At 46.0% G+C, this 22,354-nt stretch overlaps 1 protein-coding gene across 8 annotated transcripts in view; it reads left to right on the top strand.

Moving 5' to 3' along the window:
• Sipa1l1 (signal induced proliferation associated 1 like 1) overlaps positions 1–13,941 on the top strand; it is a 258,641-nt gene extending 244,700 nt beyond the window's left edge. For 7 of the 8 annotated variants that reach the window (XM_052185511.1, XM_052185506.1, XM_052185507.1 and 4 more), the window contains 5 exons: positions 580–826; positions 3,887–4,033; positions 10,417–10,531; positions 12,818–12,902; positions 13,561–13,941. In XM_052185511.1, the coding sequence (XP_052041471.1) occupies positions 580–826; positions 3,887–4,033; positions 10,417–10,531; positions 12,818–12,902; positions 13,561–13,704 (738 nt within the window). In that variant the 3' untranslated portion in view covers positions 13,705–13,941. The remainder of the gene's footprint in view (positions 1–579; positions 827–3,886; positions 4,034–10,416; positions 10,532–12,817; positions 12,903–13,560) is intronic. The other variant, XM_052185514.1, reaches the window with a different exon arrangement.
• The last annotated feature ends 8,413 nt before the right edge of the window (positions 13,942–22,354 follow it).

Raw genomic sequence — 22,354 nt, 5'->3', positions numbered from 1 at the left:
GCATTTTGATGGTCATCTCCTGGTTGCCAGCAGTCACACTGCCTGTCATCCGGAAGCCACTGAGGCTCCCTGTCCCGTTCCTTGGCTGTTCCCAGCAGCCTCTTCATTGTCTAGCCTCCTGGCAGGTGCATTTTGTTGGTAGCTGTGATCCAAGCAGGTGCCTTGCCTACATTTATGGCTGAGGAGCCTAGCCCTGGAAGATTATAAGATCTGGTCAAAGACACGGGCTTCAAGTAAAGTTTATATTTAAGACTAGGAGTACTGGTGCATAGCTTTAATCAGACAGGTGATCTCTTGAGTTCCAGGTTAGCTGGTGTTATATAGTAAGATACTCCTATCTCAAAAGCAAACAAAAAAATCATTTTATCTTGTTATTCAGTACCACATAACATTGATAGATCATGGTTAAAGCATGATAAATCAATCTCATCCGGAACATGAGTACAGCTTCTCTCCCCCTGGGATGTAGGCCTGGAGGGAGCTCCAAGATTGGTGGGGCTCACATCACTGCCCCACCCACTCAGCCTTGGGCTCGTTCTGTGACCTAAGCCCCTGACTCCAGCCTGTCTTGTTTTTCAGTTCCATGCACTGTCCTCCCCGCAGTCCCCGTTCCCCACCACCCCTACCTCCCGGCGGGCCCTGCACAGGACTCTGTCAGATGAGAGCATTTACAGCAGCCAGAGGGAACATTTCTTCACCTCCAGGGCTTCATTCCTAGACCAAGCCCTGCCCAACGATGTCCTCTTCAGCAGCACCTACCCATCTCTCCCCAAGTCACTTCCACTGAGGAGGCCGTCTTACACGTTGGGAATGAAGTCGTTGCATGGTAAGTGTGCCTGCAGTTGCAGCTGGGCAGTCTGGTGCAGGTTCCATGGCCCAGTGTGGCAACCAGCCATTCGTTTTCCTGGGGGATAGTTCAGAGCAATTCTACCTCTACTTCCTCTTTCAGTCCCCTTCCATCCTGTAATAACAGACCACTGGTCACCTCAGCATTGGCAGAACAGGCTGCTAGACCTTACTCGAGACCTGCTGAATTGACTTTGAAAGAATGGTCTGGGAATTGGTGTTCTTGTCAGAGGTCCTAGCTGCTGAAACAGCATTGGGCAAATAAAGCTAAATGAGATTAGTAATTTCCTAGAGAGATGTGTCCTGCTTCCCTCAGCTGCCGAAAGATCCCAGTGTGTGAGAAAACTGCCCTCAGTGTCTGCCACACTCATTCACTTGCTACCCCAGCCTGTCAGCAGGGGATCCTCCAGGAAGAGAATTAGGGATCCTGACATCTCTATAACCTAGCCTTTGATGATATATGTTGTCTTACTCTGTGGCCTAACTGGATCCCCATTTTATAACAGCCATGTTCTGGGACTTTAGACTTAAATGTTTTTCTTTCATCTCTCTGGCCAAATGCACTCCAGGTCTCACCTGATAGCCATGGCTGAATCCAATAGACAGAGCACCACATCTCATGCCTTAGCCTCTGCTGTGCACACCATTAGAACCAGATTTCCCTCTTCTAAGAAACCTGCTGCGGCAGTGGTGTAAATCAGACCCTTGTTTCTTTCCCCTTCGCTGGAGCTGTGCCTTCTAAGCCCCAAGGAAAGCTGCACTTGTGAGCCCTCACTCACATGCATGCGCGTTCTCCCGCATCTCCGTCCTGCCAAGGGACATCAGGCTCTCTCAGGGGTCAAGCCATCTTCCTCTGCTCCTTCCTCGGCCACCTCCAGCTAACAGTGAAGTACTGCTCCCTGCCCCCACTCTGGAGCAGCGGTTCAATACAGTTCCTTATGCTTTGATGACCCCCAATTATAAAAGTATTTTCATTGCTGCCTCATAATTATAATTTTGCTATAATTGTGATATAAGTATATTTGGTCATAGAAGTTTGCCAGAGGGGTTGCAGCCCACAGGTTGAGGACCACTGCTGTAGAACAAGCTCCTCTGTGGAGGTCTCATGCACTCTCACCTTCGTCCTCCACGCAGGGGCCGGTGCTCCCAGATCCCTTTACTACTGTGATCCTGCCTATCTTGAAAGCTTTCCTTCTCTCCCTGCACTCTTCTCCAACTTTCACAAGCAATAAAAAGCACTATCCCCGCCCCATGTGCACTCATGATCGCAGGTCTGAATCGCTCTAGCTCCTAGAGGCTCATCCTCTTGGGGTCACCAAGACAGCTTGTGAGTGAGGGCTAAGCAGACCCATAGAGCCATGAGAAGGGGAGCAGCATGTCCCCCGCTGTGCACCTTTCCATCACCTCCTGCTGGAAGCCAGGCGGCACCCTGGTGATTGCCTGTTCCATACTCAGCAGCCTTGTTTGCTGTCTACACTGAAATGTATGTGGAAGACAGATGTGGTAGTTTTGTTCCCTTTCCTAAATGGAGCCTGGGGCATCAGAGATGAAAGAGCAGAAAGGTTATGAGTGGCACACAGAATTATCTGTTCTGCCTTCACCCCGGTGATGGGATAGCCTTAGGCACAGCTGAGCAATGGATGCCTTGCACCGTCTGTTGGCTTCCGTTTTCTCCTGACTTTGCCCAGGTTAAATGTATTAACAGCACAGCTGCCCTTCAGCACAGCTCTTCATGTAGTTTGGAGAGGAAAGCATCCACTAACTATACCCTGGTTTACCAGGCTGGCATCAGAGGCACAGCTCTCATCCTCTGTAAGCGGATGTCTCTGCAGCCAGAGACACCCGCTCGTGTTTAGCTCCTGTTTTCAGGGGTTTAGTGCTGCAGCGCAGGTGAGGCGTACCCACATAGAGTCACATACATCGCCATAGCCATCCTGGCTGCTGCTGCTAAAGACCTCCCTGCTTTCCATGTGTGTTTCTATACCCTGAGCAGCAGCAGATGCCCTCTTGTGGCCCAGGTGGCCCTTGGTACTCAAAGCAAGGGGTTTTTTTGGTTTTTGTTTTTATCATTGTCAGCGATTATGGGGGTTAAATGTTTATATCAAATAACCTTTGCCTTAGAAAATGGTGGGTGTTAGCCGGGCAGTGGTGGCGCAAGCCTGTAATCCCAGCACTCTGGGAGGAAGAGGCAGGTGGATTTCTGAGTTTGAGGCCAGCCTGGTTTACAGAGTGAGTTCCAGGACAGCCAGGGCTACACAGAGAAACCCTGTCTCGAAAAAAAAAAAAAAAAAAAAAAAAAAAAAAAAAAAAGAAAATGGTGGGTGTTGGATTTGATTGCTGTGATATTGCTGATGGGGTATCATTCAGGTGCTAACCTAGGGTCCCCAGGATGGAGAATAATGCCATGACCCACTGAAAGTCCCCTCCAAGGCTGGCTCCTGTGAGACTTGGCACTCTCACTGTGATCTGGGCTATTACTCATACTACCTGACTACATCCAGCCATGGATCGCAGACCACTCCTGGGATACAGAGCTCAGGGGTCAGGGATGCACTTGTCCTTCACTCCTCCTTAACACAAAGCACCAAAGGTGGGGGCAGATCTTGGCTCATGGCCCAGAAAAAAGAAGTCCTGTTGCTCCTCTGATGGCTCTCAGTATTCTTGGCTGTAACCACAGTCCAGTTTGCCATCAGACTCGTCCTCTTCTCCCTAGATGACTTTAACACTGTGAAGGAAGCTGGCTACCGAAGCTACCCTGCCCTGCCCCCATGTCCCACTGAGGACCTACATACAGCCTCAGTGCAAAATTAAATTTCTTACAACTCACACTCTTGGGGGAGAGATGGTGGCAGGTATTTTCTTAAGATGGAAAGAAACTGGAGGCAGCCAGGTCAGCTTCAGAACGGCCACTGATTCCCTGCTGGAGTAGACATTGATCCCATCAACAAATGGCTCAGACATGTGCTGTGCTAACAGGAAATGAGTATGTACCTAAGTGCTTCTCTATGGCCACAAGTGTTATCCTGTTGTCCCCCTGTAGGAGAGTTCTCTGCTTCGGACAGCTCCCTCACCGACATCCAGGAAACCCGCCGGCAGCCTATGCCTGACCCTGGCCTGATGCCCTTGCCTGACACCGCCTCAGACTTGGACTGGTCCAACCTAGTAGATGCCGCCAAAGCCTATGAGGGTGAGTGAGGCTGACGACCTACATAAGTCTTCAGGATCCTGAAGGCCAAGACACAGGGTGCCAGGATTTATGATAAGGTCTGACCAATTTGCCACCCTGGGAACACTGTCAGTAAGTGTGCTTCTCCTATACAGCTGGAGCCCACAGCCAAAGCTCAGGGTTCTGAGCTGTAGTCGGGTCAAATGCTGGCTTGGGAGCATTTTATTTACTCAGATGGATCCTGATGCTTCTTCTCTACAAAATTCACGAGACTCTGTGGCTTGTAAATGTAGCCATCCCTATAATACTCTGCTCTATAGAAACCAGGGACTAAACAGAAGGCAATGTATGTTGACATAGGCTATCTACTATCTGTTCTTTAGGAAGACTGACTTTGGTACAAGATTATACTTTGAATTTTTTTGATGCTAAGATATTCTTTATAAAGTGGTGGCAGAGTCATTGCTGTTAGGTAGACAAATTGAAAGTGACTGTTTCATCTGGTTCCAGTTTAGGCCCTGGGCTTGCTAGGCCACAGAGTTCAGAAAGAGCAACTGTGAACAGTGATGGCTGTCTTTGCCTTCCTTCTTTAGTTCATGGAAACTCCCAGCTTCTAACCTATAACTGTGAGCTTTTCCAGCTGGCCTCTTTACTCCCCAAAATAATGACTCTGAGACCGAACTATTTTATGAATAAATGCCCAGGGGCCAAAAGCTTTGGTTCGTTCCCATTAGCTTGTAACTCATTTATCCCATTTATTCTATTCCAAGTCCTGCCATGTGACTAGTCACCTCTCCTTCAGATTCATGCAACCATCATCCTCAGAGTGTGGGGTGAACCCTTCCTCTGCCTGACTCCACCCCAGAATCCTCTCTCTGTACTAGATAGAGCCTTCCTATTTCCTGCCAAACTAAATGCACCGACAGCATTTTATTGACAGGTGATGCTTCCAGCCATTGCACAAGAAATTCTCTCTACATTTTCTCCTTTGAGTCCAATAAAAGGCTCTCTCTCTTACAATAATAATTTTATATAATAATAACAATTATGAAAAGTATCAGGTAAGATTTATATTCACAATGTCCAGTCCATATGCTTTTGGCATCCTTGGAGGAAGTATTCTATTAGTCCTTTCTTGGTAGGTTCTGAGTTATGTACTTAAATCAGTTTCTGACATAATTTCTATTACCAACCTAAAACATCTTAGTTTTAAGAACATTTTATTAAACCCTGTAGAACTTAAGCTTAGTGATGAGACTATAACTATCTAGTCTTCAACCATACTGCAGACTTGAGAGTCTGTATGTGCACAGCTGAGTATGCAGGAAGTGCAGGCAAGCAGCTTATAAAACTATAGAAATGCCAGAGAAAGCTGGCTGCCTCTACAGGCCCCCAGAGTTTCTCTGTAATGTTGGAGCATCCATCTTCAGCCTTCTGGCACAGAGTATCCTAACAGACTTTCTGTGAAGCAGAAAATAGGAAAGACTTGCCTACCTTGTCTTTGGAAAGCTCAGCAGTTGACTTCCTTGTGTCTTGTTTGTTCAGTTTGGACAACATACTGTCTGCTGCTGAAACAAGGGCAGTTTCTGGCCAGTGGTCACAAACTATAAGGAGCTTCATTGATGTTCATCTTTGAAGTAAAATGAGGGTACTGCCAGGAGCAGACCTAAAAAGCCTTGCATTAATAAAACATCTTTCAATGTCATAATCCATAGATTTTTGATGTTTTTGAAAACCATTTATCTATTTGTATATCTGAATGGCAAATGTTGCTTTTTTTTCTAGCTATTTACTATCTGTTCAACCTTGAAAACATATTTCTAATGTTTTCTAAACTAGTATCTAATATGACCATGAGTTTGTCTATTAACTTGTTTTTCTAAATTATCCTAAACAGTTTCTAGCAGCAGCTTTTGTTTTGTTTTGTTTTGTTTTGTTTTTCGAGACAGGGTTTCTCTGTATAGCCCTGGCTGTCCTGGAACTCATGCTGTAGACCAGGCTGGCCTCGAACTCAGAGATCTGCCTGCCTCTGCCTCTGCCTCCCAAGTGCTGGGATTAAAGGCATGTGCCACCACCGCCTGGTGTAACAGCAGCTTTTTAAAAGGATTAGAACTTAGAATTGCATTTTTCAGTATTACACAGGTACAGTACCTTAAAAATAATTGATACATAGTATGTTGTAACCAAATATAACCTTAAAAACCCAAATATAACCTTATTAATATACAAAGATCTATACAGTGTAAGATTTTTGGCTAGTAGTAGCTCTGAAGTTTAAATTAGATTCAATAATCTACCCTTTATTCCTGCTAGTTCCTCTATTCCTATTCCCCTTTATTCTTTTCATCCCTCCTCCCTCCTTTTTCCTCTCATACAAGATAGGAGAGGAAAGATAGAGGAGAGAAAAAGAAAGAGAAAAAGAAATCCCTGAATTTAACCTTCCTCTCTTGTTTCCTCTCAATCCAAAACCATAACAATTTGTAAGCACCCCTTAAACGACAATAAACATCCAAAGAAAGACCGAAACCATCTGTCCACCTCTTAGGAATGGAAGTATAGCTCTCTTAAAATTGCTTCCTGCTGGTCTGGGGCATTATTTTCCTTTTGGGGGCTCCCTAAAATTTGGGGTATTGGTCAGTCTTAAGAAATAAACTGTAGCTGGGCGGTGGTGGCACATGCTTTTAATCCCAGCACTTGGGAGGCAGAGGCAGGCGGATTTCTGAGTTCGAGGCCACCCTGGTCTACAGAGTGAGTTCCAGGACAGCCAGGGCTATACAGAGAAACCCTGTCTCGAAAAAACCAAAAAAAAAAAAAAAAGAAAGAAACAAGCTGTAGCACTTGCTGTCCAGTCTCTGCATGCTGAGAAAGTTCAGGGCTTAACTGAAGTCCTGACAGGAGCATTTTCTGATGCCGGACAATCTAACTAGCCATTTCAAAATTGTCCTGGATGCAGATTTTGAGAAACCAGCACTGAGGCAGTCTGAGGTGAGATCACCTGGGCTTCTTATTTTGTCCTCTTTGGTGTCTGGTCCTTTGGCTCTGCAAACATGTAAACCTTCAAAGGTATTATACATTTCTGCATTAACATATATGGAGTGTACAGCATGCATCGTCCAGTTAAGATGATTCTCTGCTCTCTGAGCTGGTAAGGCATCTATATGCCCTTTTTATGTTAGTTTAGATTGTATAATCAAACTGTAATATAAATTTCTATTTATGCCATTTGAAAGGATGGTATAGATTTTAAGATTGTGTAGCCAACAAGTTTTATTGGTTCTGCATTGGTGAAGTTGTAGCTGGAGACATTTTCATGTCTCCTGACAGTGTCAGCTGTGCCCATGCAGAGGGAGCAGCATATATTTTACTTGGTTTGTTCTTCATTTCTTTTCCTGTCTGCAGCCAAGATCTTCCAAGAGTCTCCCCCTGTCAAATCCAATTTTTATTAATTACTCAAGAACCATAGGTTTTCTTCTATGGGAACAAGAGCATCTCTCCTCCCTACGGTAGCGTGCTTCCTGCATGCTGCCATTTTGAGATGAGGGCATGTAGGTGCAGCTCTGCCTCCTCACTGTCCTACAGTCCGGAGCGTCTCAGCAGCCCTGCTCTCTGTTTTGTTGGCATTTTAAAAAAATTAAGGTTAAAGAAACGTCATTTAATCTATCTCTGGGAGATCCTATATCCTCCTTCTGGTCTGTGAACATTTCCCTTAACATATGATTAGATCTCTCCACAGTTGTTTGACCTGTGGGATTGTAAGATTATAAGTAACATTTTCTATGTCATAATATCTAAAGAATTGTTGTATTCAAATGGATACTCATGTCAGAGCATCATCAGCTTCGATCTGTAAAGGCATCTCCAGGATAGCCATCACCTTGAATAAATGTACAATCTCAGAATCGGCCTTTTTTAGAACTTAAGGCAAAAGCCTTAGCTGAAATCCTGACTATACTGTATGATACGTTAACATATGTACATACCTTAATTCTCCAAACTCTACCAAATGAACATATAAGCTACTGTATGGCGTTGCACATTAGGCAGACTCTGCATTCTCAGAACACGCATCTCTGTGGCTGCCGCTGTAGTTCCTCAGGCCCTCATGGGTCTCCTCACCTGGAGTTCCCTTTCTGCTGTCGCTGTGGCTCCAGCCTGGATTCTTTCCATGATTCTTTACTCTGATGTAACGAATCCTGTAACTTCTTCTGTGACCTGGAGCTTAACCTTCCGTCTTTCAGTCTTCTCCTTATCTAAGTCTGTTTTATTCTGATCTTTCTAAGGAGGATATAGACAACTATAATCATTACTGATTTGCATGCTGATAATCAACAAAATTATACAGGAGTCAATTTTTTTTTAATAAAATTTGAGTCTTTTTTTCCGTTAAAGATTTATTTAGTATATAGTATTCTACATGCATATATGACTGCACACCAGAGGAGGGCACCAGCTCTCATTACAGATGGTTAGGAGCCACCATGTGGTTGCTGGGAATTGAACTCAGGACTTCTAGAAGAGCAGTCAGTGCTCTTACCACTGAGTCATCTCTCCAGCCCAGGTCCAAGTTTTTTTAAACATAACAAATGAGTTAAAAAATTAACGTTTTTTCCTTAATATTTTCTTTTAATATCTAACTCTCTCTATGGCTTTCCCAGCTTTTCCTGCTGTCCCCGCATGTCTGCGGCTGGTCCCCACCATTTTTCTCTGCTGGTCAGCTAGCACCTTGTGATGGCTCTTGACTCTGCCCCGCTCTGCTTGGTTTAGCACGCCACCTTTGCTGGTTTCTGGGCTGGAGTTGCTGCTTGCCCTTCTGGGAAAGCCGAGCCTCATGCTGGCTCTGGGAAGGTGGCTCCAGGCTGCAGAGGCTGCGACCTGTTCTGGTTCCTGGCTGTACCTCACAGAGTAATATAACACCTGAGCTTCATTTCTCTGAGCAGTCCTCCAGGTTCTACAGGCTCTTCCCGCCTGGACCCTTATTGGGCCATCTAGCACACTTAAGCCTTTCTCTGAAACCGTGCCACCACACCCAGCTACTGTCCTCAGGCCCTCAGGACAGCTCCAGCTGCCAGCCTTTGCTGTGCAGCAGAACCTCTGAGGACCTGCACTAGGCCTCTGCAATTTCCTGCTCCCATCCAGCTAGGAAACTATCTTCTACTTGGGGTGGTCTAATTTAACCTAAATCTTTGGTCTTAAGCTTGGATTTCTGTCTAAATATGAACTACATGCCTACCACATTGACACCATTTGTGACCTTGGGCTTTTCAACCTGGCCTCTTTGTTCCCTGAAATAACAACTCTGAGACTGCATTGTTCCAGGAATAAAGCCTAGGCCAAGAGCTCTGGCTTGTTCCCATTCACCCATAACTCAGTTATCCTGCTTATTCTAAGTCCTACCTCCCCTTCAGTTTCATGTGGGCACCTTCCTCGGAGTTCAGGGCAAATCCTCCACACGCTGACTCCATTCCAGAAGCCTCTCTTCCTATTTCCCTCCAAGTTAATAGACCAAGAACATTTTATCAATGCTTCCAGATATTGTACAAGAAAGTTCTCTATACTAACCTGGCTGTCCATTTGCTGCCTGTCTCCATATAAATTTATGTCTAAACAGTTGGTATGGACATAATGCTAAAGCCTGCAGAGTGGCCAGTCATCCTGGGGAAAGCATCCTTTAAGGAGTTTCAAGAGGCTTATTAATTTTAGCTTTTCAGAACACTTACGTTTTTATCCCTTGGCCTAGAATTTGTCACGAGACCTCTTTATGGAGACATCATCACTAGAGCACTGCTCTGACGGCAGGGAAGTGGGCTGGAAATGGACCCACAGCAATTGCCTTTTCAAGAGGCTCCTCCACTGTCACTGTCCCTTAAACTGAAAGAGCATAGTCTCTACCTGGGACAGGTAGGAACTATAGATCCCAAACATATCTGTGTGTTGGTTAAAACTTTACCACTCATGTAGACCATGGTTGAGTTTGCAGATGTGTCTTAATTAGGATTTCCATTGCTATGAAGAGATACCATGACCAAGGCAACTCTTATAAATAACGTTTAATTGGGACTGGCTTACAGGTTGAGGTGTTCAGTCCATTATCATCTCAGTGGGGAGCATGGCAGCATCCAGACAGGCATGGTGCTGGAGGAGGTGAGAGTTCTACATCTTGATCTGAAAGTAGCCAGGAAGAGACTGTCATCCAGGCAGCTAGAAGGAGGGTCTCTTCTACACTAGGTGAAGCCTGAGATAGGAGGAGCTCTCCAAAGCCCGCCCCCACAGTGACACACTTCCTCAAGCAAGGCCACACCTCCTAACAGTGCCACTTCCCACGGGCCAAGCATATTCAAACCACCACCCCACCGGATTAGCTCCGGATGTGCCCTGTGCTTGACACTTTCTCACTTCTCTTCCAGTCCAGAGAGCCTCATTTTTTGCTGCTAGTGATGAAAACCATCGCCCCTTGAGCGCGGCCTCCAACAGCGACCAGCTGGAGGAGCAGGCCCTGGTCCAGATGAAGTCATACAGCAGGTTGGTCACCCAGTGCTGAGGTCATGAATGTGCACCGTGTGTCACCTCCAGTAGTGGCCCGTGTAACGAAGAGGAGACGGAAGGTCATGGATGAGCTGAGGGATTCTCAGCAACAGTCCCAGACACTTCACTTTTAGACAGAACACTTTATCACTGACTACTGTAAACACAATTAAACTGGTTTTGATGGCTTGAGGACAAAATTTATGAATTTTCTTTATTATTTAATGTCATAAGTCACCTGTGCTCCTGAGGCTTAGTAGGTAAAGTAAGAAAAATCATTGGTCACAAATACTCAGTCTTGGAAGTTAACCTTCGAGTCTGATTTGAGTTTTCTCAGTGGCCACTGTGGCTGTGTTGTGACTGTACTCGTGCTCGCTCAGCTTCCAGCCTTCTGCCTTGGCTAGCCTGTGTCAGAAAACAGAACACCTGAGGGTCCTCCTTCCCATGTGTTCCTATGATTGAGGTGTGGACTGAACATGAAGTATTCCTTAGCAGGCCAACAGCCATCTATGGGATACACTGTGATCCCTGCATGCAGAATAGTCAACTGGAAACTCCTGCCCTATATCCTGAGGATGGTTAGGAACAAGGTATCTAAGGCAAGTGTGATAGTGAATGCCTGTAGGTCTACATTCTGGAGGCTGAGACAGCAGGATTAGGAATTGAAGACCAGCCAGGCTACATTTTGAGACCCTGTCTCAATAAAATGGATTAATTTCACACCAACGTTTATATTCAAATACCTATGAAAAGTTGTGAGTTGCGGATAATAACAGGGACAGTGAGCCTAGCTACACGTGGGCTGCTGCTCAGGACTTCTGAACAAGTCTGAAAGGCTGTGTGTGAGCTTAACTCCTTGTTAGTTGTAACAGAGCTGTCACAATCCCTCTTGCCATTGGGACAACTAGGTTACGCTGAGTGGCAGTCCACTCAAAACTTTGGAGTAGAAGAAGACAGCCCAGAAGGACAGTCTGCAAAGCACTGCGCTGGGGTGTGTTCTGCACCGGGACAGGACATGGGAGTCAGACCCTTCCAGGGAGAGGTCATTGTTATGGATCCTAGGATGAGGGGAAGATGGGCCAGGCACACCTTTCTATACTGTCAATGCACTGGGTTCATGCTAAAGGACCCATGGGGTTGAGGTAAGCTCCTAGGGGTTCCTTGGGGGCCAGCATCCTGCAGGGCTTTGTGAGAGGCAAGTCGTTGCCCATGTACAACTTCTGCTCTGTTCAGTATGTTGTCCTTTAGCCCAGCCCTGATCTGACCTGAGGGACCACACTGCGGGCGCCGCTGACCACTTCCCCTTTATGATCCACTCACTGGACTGTTGGGTGTTTTGCCTGAGGCATTTCCCAGTCAGTGTCACTCACCAGTGGCCCTGTGTTCAGCAAACAGCATTTTGCTTTTGAAGTTTGTTGCAAACACAAAATTAAGGGATCAACAACACTTCATTATGGGTCCCGAATTCCAAGTTGAAGTTTGACTTTTTATTCCACAACTAAGACAGCCATGAGTTACATCTCTGGCTCTGCAAAGAGTCCTCTGTGTTTTCCCTACAGAAGACTTGGCTTTCTGTCTGTGATTCTTAAGGTCACATGGCATAACTAGAACTTCCTCAGGAAACTGCTGGCAGTTCACATTCACAAGGGGATGGGGGAAAGATGACAGGTCCTCAGCCTTGGGTTCTGGGGATGGCAACACCCAGTAGTGTGGTCCTCAGATGCTGCCATACTCACTTGGTATTCTGCTAGCAAGGCATGATTAGCATATTTAGATTAGCTGAAGTGTGAACATTGTATGTTGCTGCAATGACCCGCTTAGAGGCAAGGCCTTCTAGGAACTCTAGATCTGCTCTGTGTTGGTGGCCCTAATGCTGATCCTGTATTAGCTATATACATGTGCAAAACACACACATACATACATACATACACACAAACACATACTCTGGTTGTTCTCCTTTGGAAGCCCTAGAAGAGAACTTGAGAACTCTGTACTGTGTGACTGCTAGCATGCCTCCTGTGCTGCCAAAGGTCATTTTCACATTACCACTATCTCTTTTGTCATAAGATGTACTGTCTTTAACAGAGGAAGCTACTGATTTGCTGTCACTCAGACCGGTATCGCCTCTTATTAAGATCATTTTCTCTTTTCTAAAGTAAAAATGCATATTGGGTTGCCATGCTAAATAATTTGGCATTGAAAAACATTGTATAAAAAAAGGGGGAAACCCAACCCGGCGCCATGAAGACGCCCACCAGCGTGGCCTTTGTCTCTCCTTCCCAGCAGTAAGGACTCCTCTCCCACTCTGGCTTCTAAAGTGGACCAGTTGGAAGGTATGCTGAAAATGCTTCGAGAAGATTTGAAGAAGGTAAGTAAATGTTCTCAGTGAGAGCAGATTGCCCAGGCTGTGGGAACAAAGTCCTTGATTGGGAGAGGAGAGGTGTCAGTGAGAGATGCATAGGTGTTGACATGCAGGTTCTCTGTGCATGCGTTTAGGGCAGCATAGGTGTTGGTGCCATGGCCACACATGATGTGAGAGACCTTTGTCTTAGGTACAGAAAATACAGTCCCTTTGGGGGAAACTAAACTTCAGTCAGGCCTCTCTGGGCTGAGGCCTGGCCTTCGACCCCTCCTGTCTGGTGTCAGTGGCACAGGTTCCAATGTCGTTCTTGTTATTTGTTATCAGGCCTGGAGAGTTGAAGTTTGTGCTTCTTGATTGACTTTGACTTTATCAAGGTAGCAGCCAAAGCTCAAAGCTAGCTGTAAAATGCGTATTGGTATAATTCCATGTGGAGGTAATCCTGTAGTGCCGAGCTTTCTGGGAGCCCCTGGGCTTGGGTCTGGTGTGTCTGGGCATTTAGTAGACTGGGGAGTGGGAAGGGACCACCTATAGGGAGGGAATCAGAGCTGCCTCTCCTGAGAGCTGGGGGCGGGGCACCCCTAGGTCACGTGTGCTTCTCCAGAGAGCTGGACTGGTAGGCAGGATGCATGCACCCCAGGTCACATGTCCTTGGCTTTTCCTTCAGGAAAAAGAAGACAAGGCCCACCTGCAGGCAGAAGTTGAGCACTTGCGGGAGGACAACCTGAGGCTGCAGGAGGAATCCCAGAACGCCTCAGACAAGCTGAAGAAGTTCACAGAGTGGGTCTTCAACACCATAGACATGAGCTAGGGCCAGCTGAGGGGAAAGGAGAAGGGACAGGCTGCTCAGTGTGGGCACCCTAAAGCACCCATTTACGCCCTGGGAAGTATTCTCAGAGTCCCAGCGCCCGAGTCTGTTCATATCGGACAGTGCACAACACAACTGCAGATCAACAATCATTATCTGCCTTTTATAGAAAAGAAAAGCAAAAAAATAAAAATAAAAATTTTAAAAAGTAAAATAAAAGTTTAACAGCTAAAATGTGAATGTCTTTATTTTTTGCACAATATTTATCTGTTATGTATTTCAAAGAAGCTGGACCCAGACCCAGGTGCCCCTGGCCCTCAGTCTCTGCTTCCATCAGCTGATCTATTTCAGGTACCAAGCTCTCCCGATCCCCTAGCAAATGTCTGTGCTCCTAGGAAGGAAGTTTTTCTTTTTTAACTGTTTGGGGGTAAGGAAGGGTGTTTCCATGCCTGCCTCTGTCCCTAAAATGCCTGTGAGAGGGACCTTGAGGAAAGGCCCTGCCCAAGTGGCCTGGGTGGGGCTTCTCCACTCTGAGTCCTGTCTGCTGGAAACCAGCAGGGCCACACCACCCATCCTTCGGATCTTGCATCTTGTCCCTTCTTTCTCCAGAAGAATTGTCTCCAGTACATTCCTAAGACTTTGTCTTCAGTGAATCCTACTAAATTAGAAATCAACCTCTTCCACCTTCCTGGCTCCTAACATTAATTGGCTTCTGAGTTTTCCCAAATGAAAACCTTACCTGTATGCATTCTAAACACATTTTGGTCAAAAGTCTCTCTCTATATATATAGTTTCTGTTTGAGATTTTTAAAGATGTAGCAAACTTTTTTTAAGCTTGTTCAAAATGACTAATCTTTATCACCAAAGCAAGACTTCAACCAGTGTTTGTAATTAGGAAAAGCTAACATCAGAGAATGTTAAACCGTGAGTTTAATCCTTGCCTGTTTGGAGCAATGCCTGAAACAAAATGGGCTTTGGAACCTGCATGCCGCAGTGTGGAGTTTATGCACAGCATTTTCTGCATCCTTTTGATGCCATCCAAAGGACTCTGCTGCAGAAATTACCCCTGCACTGTTCCTCCTGTCTAGTGATGCAGGCTGCTCTGGGCCCTTTATCCTTGCTGCTGTACAGACATGGGGCTAGCCAGTACTGACTGGCTATGTGCTTAAAGTTCCCTGCTGTTAAGTGGAAAACTACTCCTTGGTTTCTATCCCTGGGAAGCAATATGTATCCCCCCTTCTCCTCCTCCTCACCCCCCCCCCTACAAACACACAGGCACACACACATACACACACACCTTATGCTGTAGCTTCACAAATGATTGTCATTCCCCCCCCAATGCCCCCTCCCCCCTCGTAACATGTCTACCATGAAATAGGAGGATTTAGGAATGCTTTGTAAAGAAGATGGTCGACTCTAATGTCCATGAAGGAGATTGTACATTGCCTGATGTCTTTCTGTAAATGAGAAATACTGCTAACATCCAAGCATTCTGAAGTCTTGCTTATCTTCCTGAGTTTCCTTTTCATTTGGTTTTCCTGTTTCTTTGGGGACTTGGGGCAAGCTATTTATTAGAGTTTTGCAACAGAGTTCTTGTTTGAAGCCTCTAAAGACTACTTGTAAAATCCAAACAATAAAATTCATTTTAAATGCTCTTTTAAAATGGATTGGTGTTATTGCTCCGGGTTTTTTCTCTTGAGAGACCACCCAGGAACTCACTGGTCCTTGCTTCCTGATTTTCTCATCAAACTCCATTAACTAAAGAGGATGCTGGAACATCTGTCCTTTTTAGAAGTTAATGAGCATCTTCTCTCCCTGTTCTCTGGTCTGTAGAGAGTCCCCACCCTTCCGCTTTCTGGATGTGATTATTTCCAGAGCATTGTTTAATCGCTCTGCTTCCTAACTATCCACGTGTGTTTCCATCTCAACATTGCCATCCCCCAAGTCCAGTAGAGTTTGGGTTTGGCTTTTGGTTTTTGTTCTACTTTATGTTTGGAAAAGTGAAGTCTGTCCTTGAATTCTCATCATCAAACATGTGCTCAGGGAATATGAATGCTTGTTAATATTAGACTGTACAAAATATAATTAGAAAAGTTAGCCCAGTGGAGAAAATGAGTGCCTCCTAAAATCAAACAAAAACACAGCACTGGATTAAAACACAGCTGGATTAAAAATAGCACATCACTGCATCCTCTCCAGTGACAGCAAATTTGAGAACCGACACACTTGTAGTTGATTCAACAATTTCCACAAACTCTAGAATTGTAAATCTAGGATAATAAGAGTGAATACCACAAGACACTCTGATCTATTCGAGCATAGCTTGGGTGTTGGGGAGATTGACAGATATAGCCCAATTGATACAGCATTTGCCTCACATACACCAAGTCCTGTGTTTAGTCTTCAGCAATGCCCATTGTGGTGACTAGCACACTCAGGAGGTGGAGGCAAGAGGATCAGACGTTCAAGGCCAGCCTGGGATATATAAGACTGACATAAATGGAACAAACAAAAATGGCTTGGCCTTGTGCCTTGGTACTAAGGGTCTTGGCATCGGCAGGGGCCATTGGGCTTCCTTGATGGAAGGCCAACTTGGCTGGGCTCCAAAACTGTTGGAGGTGATGAGTGGGTGGGATTTCTTCATAGATGGGGATGAAAACTGTTCAAGAGCAAGTGGTTGGTGGCGTACCCAGCACTCGAGACTCGGGTAGGAGGGATGGAGGTTTATGAGCAGTGCAGACTCAACAATGAGACCCTACCCAAAAAATCAAGTAGTTCAAGGACAAAAGAAGCAGGCGTATCCAACAAGCACTTCAATTCCTGCTAAATGTAGGGAATTCTGGTTTCAGAAGAAGGGTCTTATATCTTCTTAGGGTGAAGAAACAGTTTTAGGTGCAAGATGGCACATCTTGGTAAACACAACCAGTAAATACTTGGCTATAGTTAGCCAGAAGCTATATAGTTAGAAGTCAGTGGTGCCACAGAAATGTTGGGATATTTGCCCATAAGCTCATTCCTCTACTAATGACCTGTCCAATAGGAATCCTTATTCTTTGATGAGAAAGACATTTGACTTAGTCTAAGGCCCACGTTACATCTCTTAAGATGACATGGGCAGCCTTAGGTAAGGTGCCCAACTGCTGCTGAGTATATGATAACAGCCACCCACATATATAAAGCTGGTCACTGCCAGCCCCTGGGCCTCCTGTTTTCCAGGAGAGAATTCTGACCTGTCAAGAGCATGGTACAGTCTAAAGGAGTGGAGCCACTCTGCTTGATGCGTGCTGACTGCTAGGTTTGAGTACAGTGGGGCCTCACTCACAGCTTGCCTTCTTATCCCCTGGGCAGTTGGTTAAAATCACTTGGCAGATCCCCAGGAGCTGTGATTTAACAAGTATAGCATATATACATAATACTAAAATGTCCAGTGAGTTCCCAGGTGATTGCGGATGGCGTTAGAAGCATCTGTATTAGAAGAAACAGACACTAGGTGCAGAGACACTTGACTGGGTTTTCTGGCCACACAGTACCTTACAGGGAGAAACCACTTTAAACTATAGTGTAAGACCCCGCAAAACCGAGGGTGCCCCAGCACCCCACGCCCCGGAAGGTGACACCCAAATCACTTGCAAGAAACGGTCTCAATGCAATAGCAGGAGGATTTCTTTATTCCAGAATTCTGGGTTCCACAGCCATACACCATGCAGGGTTAGAGGACTGTGGATCCTGAATGCCGAATTGCGACAGCTTTTATAAATTTATGACAGAGCCCAGGAATCACAAACCAATCATTTCTTAGCATGGAGAGCCCGTGAAATGCGAGCCAGTCACGACAGCTTTTATAAGGTTACGACAAAGCCCACGAATCACAGACCAATCAGTTTAAATTATCGAGCCCGAGCTCAGTGGACCAATTAGTTTCCTATTTTCTTAAATGTCTATAGCTGCGTGAACTCCTGCATAGGGGTAATGGCATAAGCAGTTTACAGAAGCAAAATAAGCTTAGCCCATTTCCAGTTACCTTGTGGGGCCAGGATCACCTATTCAAGGCCTTTCTGCTAGCTCTAAACAAAGGGCGGGCTCTGGAATGTGACCTTTTACCTAGTTATTAACAAAGCGAGATAGCATTTTAAACTCCTGACTTCTTGGGGTTATTAGAGTTAGGCTGTATTATTTTCTATCCTTTCAGTAGCTAGTGTTTGGGTTAATTTTTTAAAAGTCCCTCTTTCCCCCTTTTCACTATTATTTGGAGCTTTCTTTACCTAGAATTTTCTACCACTCCACTATTCAAAATCCCCGAGCTCTGTAGGGTAAGTTTGGAATTCCTTTACCATTTAATTACGTGAGGCCAGTTGGCAGATTAGCAAGGGGTGACCCTGATGACTATGGGGTGACAATTCAGATGACAGTACTGTCTAGAAAAGTGGGAGCCAGGGTGGCAGTTGAGCTCCTGAGCCAGGCCCTCAGCAGGTGACCACAGAGAGGTGCAGAGTCTTGGTGAGAGGGTTCCAGGCTGGGAGTATTGAATTCCTGGAGGCCAATCTGAAACCAGCCCTCTGTAATCACCGGATTCTCCAAGAGCACAATTTTCCAGGGAGTTTTACAGCTGCCCTCAGACCTGGTCTGCATCTAGAAACCTTTGCCCAAATATTCCCTCTGTACAATAGCCTGTTTCCTCTGCCTCTGACCAGAGAAGAGAAAGAAAGGGAAGGCGTTGTTTATCCTCGGTATCCTCTACACACAGCTTAGCTCAGAGCCTCTGAGCGAAGGCTCTGGCTGTCTTTACTGAGATGATAATCATCCTACACCCTGGTCCTTTGTGGCTCTTTGTTCTGCCTTCTTCCGGACCCATGGGAGTAAGCCCTTCCGGATCCACGCCCTTTCATTTATTGTCTTGCCAGTCCGCACAGACCGAATGAACTCCTCCCCTTCCCCTTCTCCCATTACTCCTCATTCTGCCCTTTACCACCCTAGCTTTCCGACCTGTGAACACACACCTCTCCGGTTTCCTTCCATTACTCTCAGTGAGCCTGTATCTTTATGCCTCTTTGGCACCTCTGGCAGCCCTCACAGCCCTGCCGCTAAACATTCACAGCTCCTCTTTCCCCTCAGTGTGGACTTCTCATGACCCATGTTCCTTCAGCCCAGGTGACCCCCAACAGCTCTGGGCATCTGTAGATGCCTACACGTGTGTCTACACGTCCTACGGGTGCACCTGCATTTCCTCTTCCTTATGGAGGACTCTGCTTTCAGTGGGGCCATCTTTCCATGCAGCTAAGACCCATACCAAGGGTCTCTAGAGCACACCTCCAGCCACAACCCTCCTAGGCTTTTCCTAATTCAGCATCCCAGAAGGGTGATTGTATCCATAAAATCAGACTTCCTTTACAAACAAGTGGCTCGGGAAGGATGTCCTGTAATGACTCAGCCCGTCACACACATCCAAGGAACCTGTCAAGAATAAAATTGATTCCATAAATTTGGATCACACTAACAAACCCAAGGAAGTCGCTTCCTGTCCCAAGCCATCACATGGAACACAGGTATATACACACTGACCTTCCCAGGCCCGAGTTCCCAGGAGTGTAAGCCTCAGAGAAAATGTGGTTAAGGAAGTTTTATTGCAACTTAAATAGCAAACTAGACTCTACCAATGGTTGCCGGGAGGCGGTCCTTCAGTCCTTTGCCTCCCTGAAAAGGTAGGATGGATTTGTAACTGACCTGGTAATTTTTCTAAAGCTCTTATGAATATTCTAAGAAAGAAGCTTAACCATTGCAGTCTTAGACAATAAATATGTTTACCCAACTCTTTGTTGCTGCAAAGATAAACCCTGTGTAGGCACATTTCAAATGTAAGAGGCTATGCCTATTTAGCATGTGCTGTAAATGAGCCAGCAGCCGTTGTAGAAGCCAGGCTGAGTGGACAGGGAGTGAGGCTGGACTGCTTGGTGGGGAGGAAAGGGTGTGGGCATAGGTGCCTTGCTCTCTGCAAGTGTTTGAAGATTTCAGTGTGAAAGACAATCCAGCCTTGACCTTTGTAACCCTAGAGGCAAATGTCAGGATCAGTGGATTAAAGGCACAGCAGCTAGATTTTTGTTTCCAAGGTCGATGGATTTAGGGTGGTCTCTGAGCTTGGGGGTAAAGAGTTAGCCTTGAAGCCAGTTGACAGAGATACCATTTCCTGTCTTATCTTTAATGGACCCTGCCTCTCCTAAACCTTAGAATTATGAGACGGAATTAGGACCGGAAAAGATCCAGTCACTCAGTTCTGCCCTGTCTGATTTCATTACCTCTTTACTGACCTGCTCCATGTCCAGCTGCCTGTGTGGGATATGTCCAGTGATGGATGCTCACCCCTGCCTGAGGCTGCTCATTATACCTGCTAATTGTATGTGTGTGTGTACATACATGTACAAATGTGTATTGGTGTGTGCACATATCTATGCATGAAGGTGATGGTCTGAGGTTATTAACCTTGGGTGTCATTTCTTAGGTGCTGACCACCATTTATTTACTGATTGATTGATTGATTGATGCAGGTCTCTTACTGTTCTAGAGCTCACAAAATAGGCTGTGAGCCTCCCCAACCCCGGCCCCAGGATCCACCCCTCTCCCTCTCCCTAGGCTGGAATTACAAGCACATTCCACTGATCCAAGCTCTGCTATGCGGACTCTGGGGATTGAATTCAACTGAGCCAGTTTTGAAGTCCCTATTTATTTTTTTAAGTCCTTTGGATTTTGAGAAAAAAAAAATTTAATTTTTTCAGGCCCGTCACTTCACACTGTAACTTTATCTTCTCAGCCAACTTTATCTTCCCAGCGACAGTCATTGAAGCCTTGGGGAACGGCAGTTCTTCTAAATGTTTAGTCACCAGAACAAAACATCTCAATTTCCCAAACTCTTGCTGCTGCAGCATCATGGTTTCTGAGTTTGCCATCATAAAATATTATTCTATAAAATATGTATTAGGGGTAGAACCACTTACATATATTATCCCCTGTGACAGGATGAGGTTTATGAATGTCCCCATTTATAGAAGCTGAGGCCTTGAGAGGTCAAATCACTTCCAGCAAAATAGTCAATGAATGTGGAGCACATTGAAAGCCCTGCCTGATACTAGAACCATTGCCAAACTGCACTCTCCCTTGCACAGCCTGGTTGTGCAGAACCCAAACAGACAGTGTCAATGCCATTGGACTGGATGGTTGTTGTGGTGGTGGGGTGAGGAGACAGAAATGCCATTGGAGACTGTCCCTAAATATTAGAGTATGGGGGGGGGGTAGCTGAAGGGGCTTAAAAAGAGAGGATGGGGGTTAAGGGAGTGCCCAGGTGGGCCCTTGTCCAGGCACCTCTTCTCCCTGAGGGACCACACACACACAGGCATGGTATAGAATAGAGTTTATTCAGGGTAGAGGATGGGAGTTAGTGGTAGAGAAAGGCAGAGAGAGAGAGAGAGAGGGAGAGAGAGAGAGAGAGAGAGAGAAAGAGAGAGAGAGAGTAGAGAAGTGGAGTGAAGGCCGGCCATGACCACGTGGAGAGAGGGGAGGAGGAGAGCCCAAGGGGCAGAGAGGTGAGAGAGTGTGGGAGAGCAGAGAGAGCTAGAGGAGGGGCAAGTAGCCCCTTTTATAGTGGGCCAGATCTATGGGGCGGGGCATACCTGGCTAGTGCCAGGTAGGTGTGGGGTGGAGCTTAGACAGAATACCAACAGTAGCAACATCTTGTGAGAGGTGATTTAAAGTGCTGCCACGCTGTCTCTCAGACAGATGATGTTCCCCACTTGCATTTCATTCCTGTCTAATTTCAGGACAGATCTAGAGGCCATGGAGGCTTGAGTTCCTGTTAGAAATGAGAGGGTGGTTGTTGGCTTTGGGAAGGCTGTGCCACACAGCCACCATTTGGAAATGAGCTCTCTGAGAAGAGGGGAAGGGACTTGCCCTAATGGAGGTCAGGTGGTGTTAGATATGACATGATGGGGCCTTAAAGGGGAGGGGAGGCTTCCCCTGAAAACGCTGGGGGAGCTTTGGGAAGAGGGAGAGCTTAAAGGTCAGAGCTGTCATGGACAAGGTGATTGGGCAGGGGGAAGGCGAAGACAAATATCTGACTTTTGGATCTTGAATCTCTGTCCCACGCGATTTGGTTCAACAAATCATAGCCTAGCGTGTGACAAGTGGGCGAAAAACGGCTGAGGACAGCAGCATGCTAACAACGCAAGGGCACAGTCGAGTGTCATTGGGCTTGAGAAACGTCTCGGATTTGCCATCAGATCCTGAGGCCAGGGCCTCCCCTAAGCATTTGCTTAGTGCCTGGCAATTCTCAGCCCTGCCTCAGCTGCCCAGTGTTTCTCTTTTTAAACCCAGCAGCTTTGCTTGGTGGAAGCCAATCAAAAATCTTTGTTTCAAAACCAACTATAAATAATGTGCATGATATTCCCTCCTTAGAATAAACCACAACGTTAATTCTATTCTTGGAATTAATTAGCTCTCATCATCTATGTAACTGCAACATCCGGCCATGGGTGCTGTACCGTCAGTGAACAGGTGGGGAACTGTGATTTCAATGGGGGTCCCTGTTCTGAGCACTTTCAAATACAAAGAACAGAGTTTCTAGTTTATACTTCTCAGCCCATCTGTCAGAACACCATGCCCAGGGTCC

Source organism: Apodemus sylvaticus, chromosome 6, assembly GCF_947179515.1.
Source record: "Apodemus sylvaticus chromosome 6, mApoSyl1.1, whole genome shotgun sequence".
Taxonomy (NCBI): Eukaryota; Metazoa; Chordata; class Mammalia; order Rodentia; family Muridae; genus Apodemus; species Apodemus sylvaticus.
The sequence above is the reverse complement of the archived record's forward strand: the minus strand, read 5'-3'. Positions and strand labels throughout refer to the sequence as shown.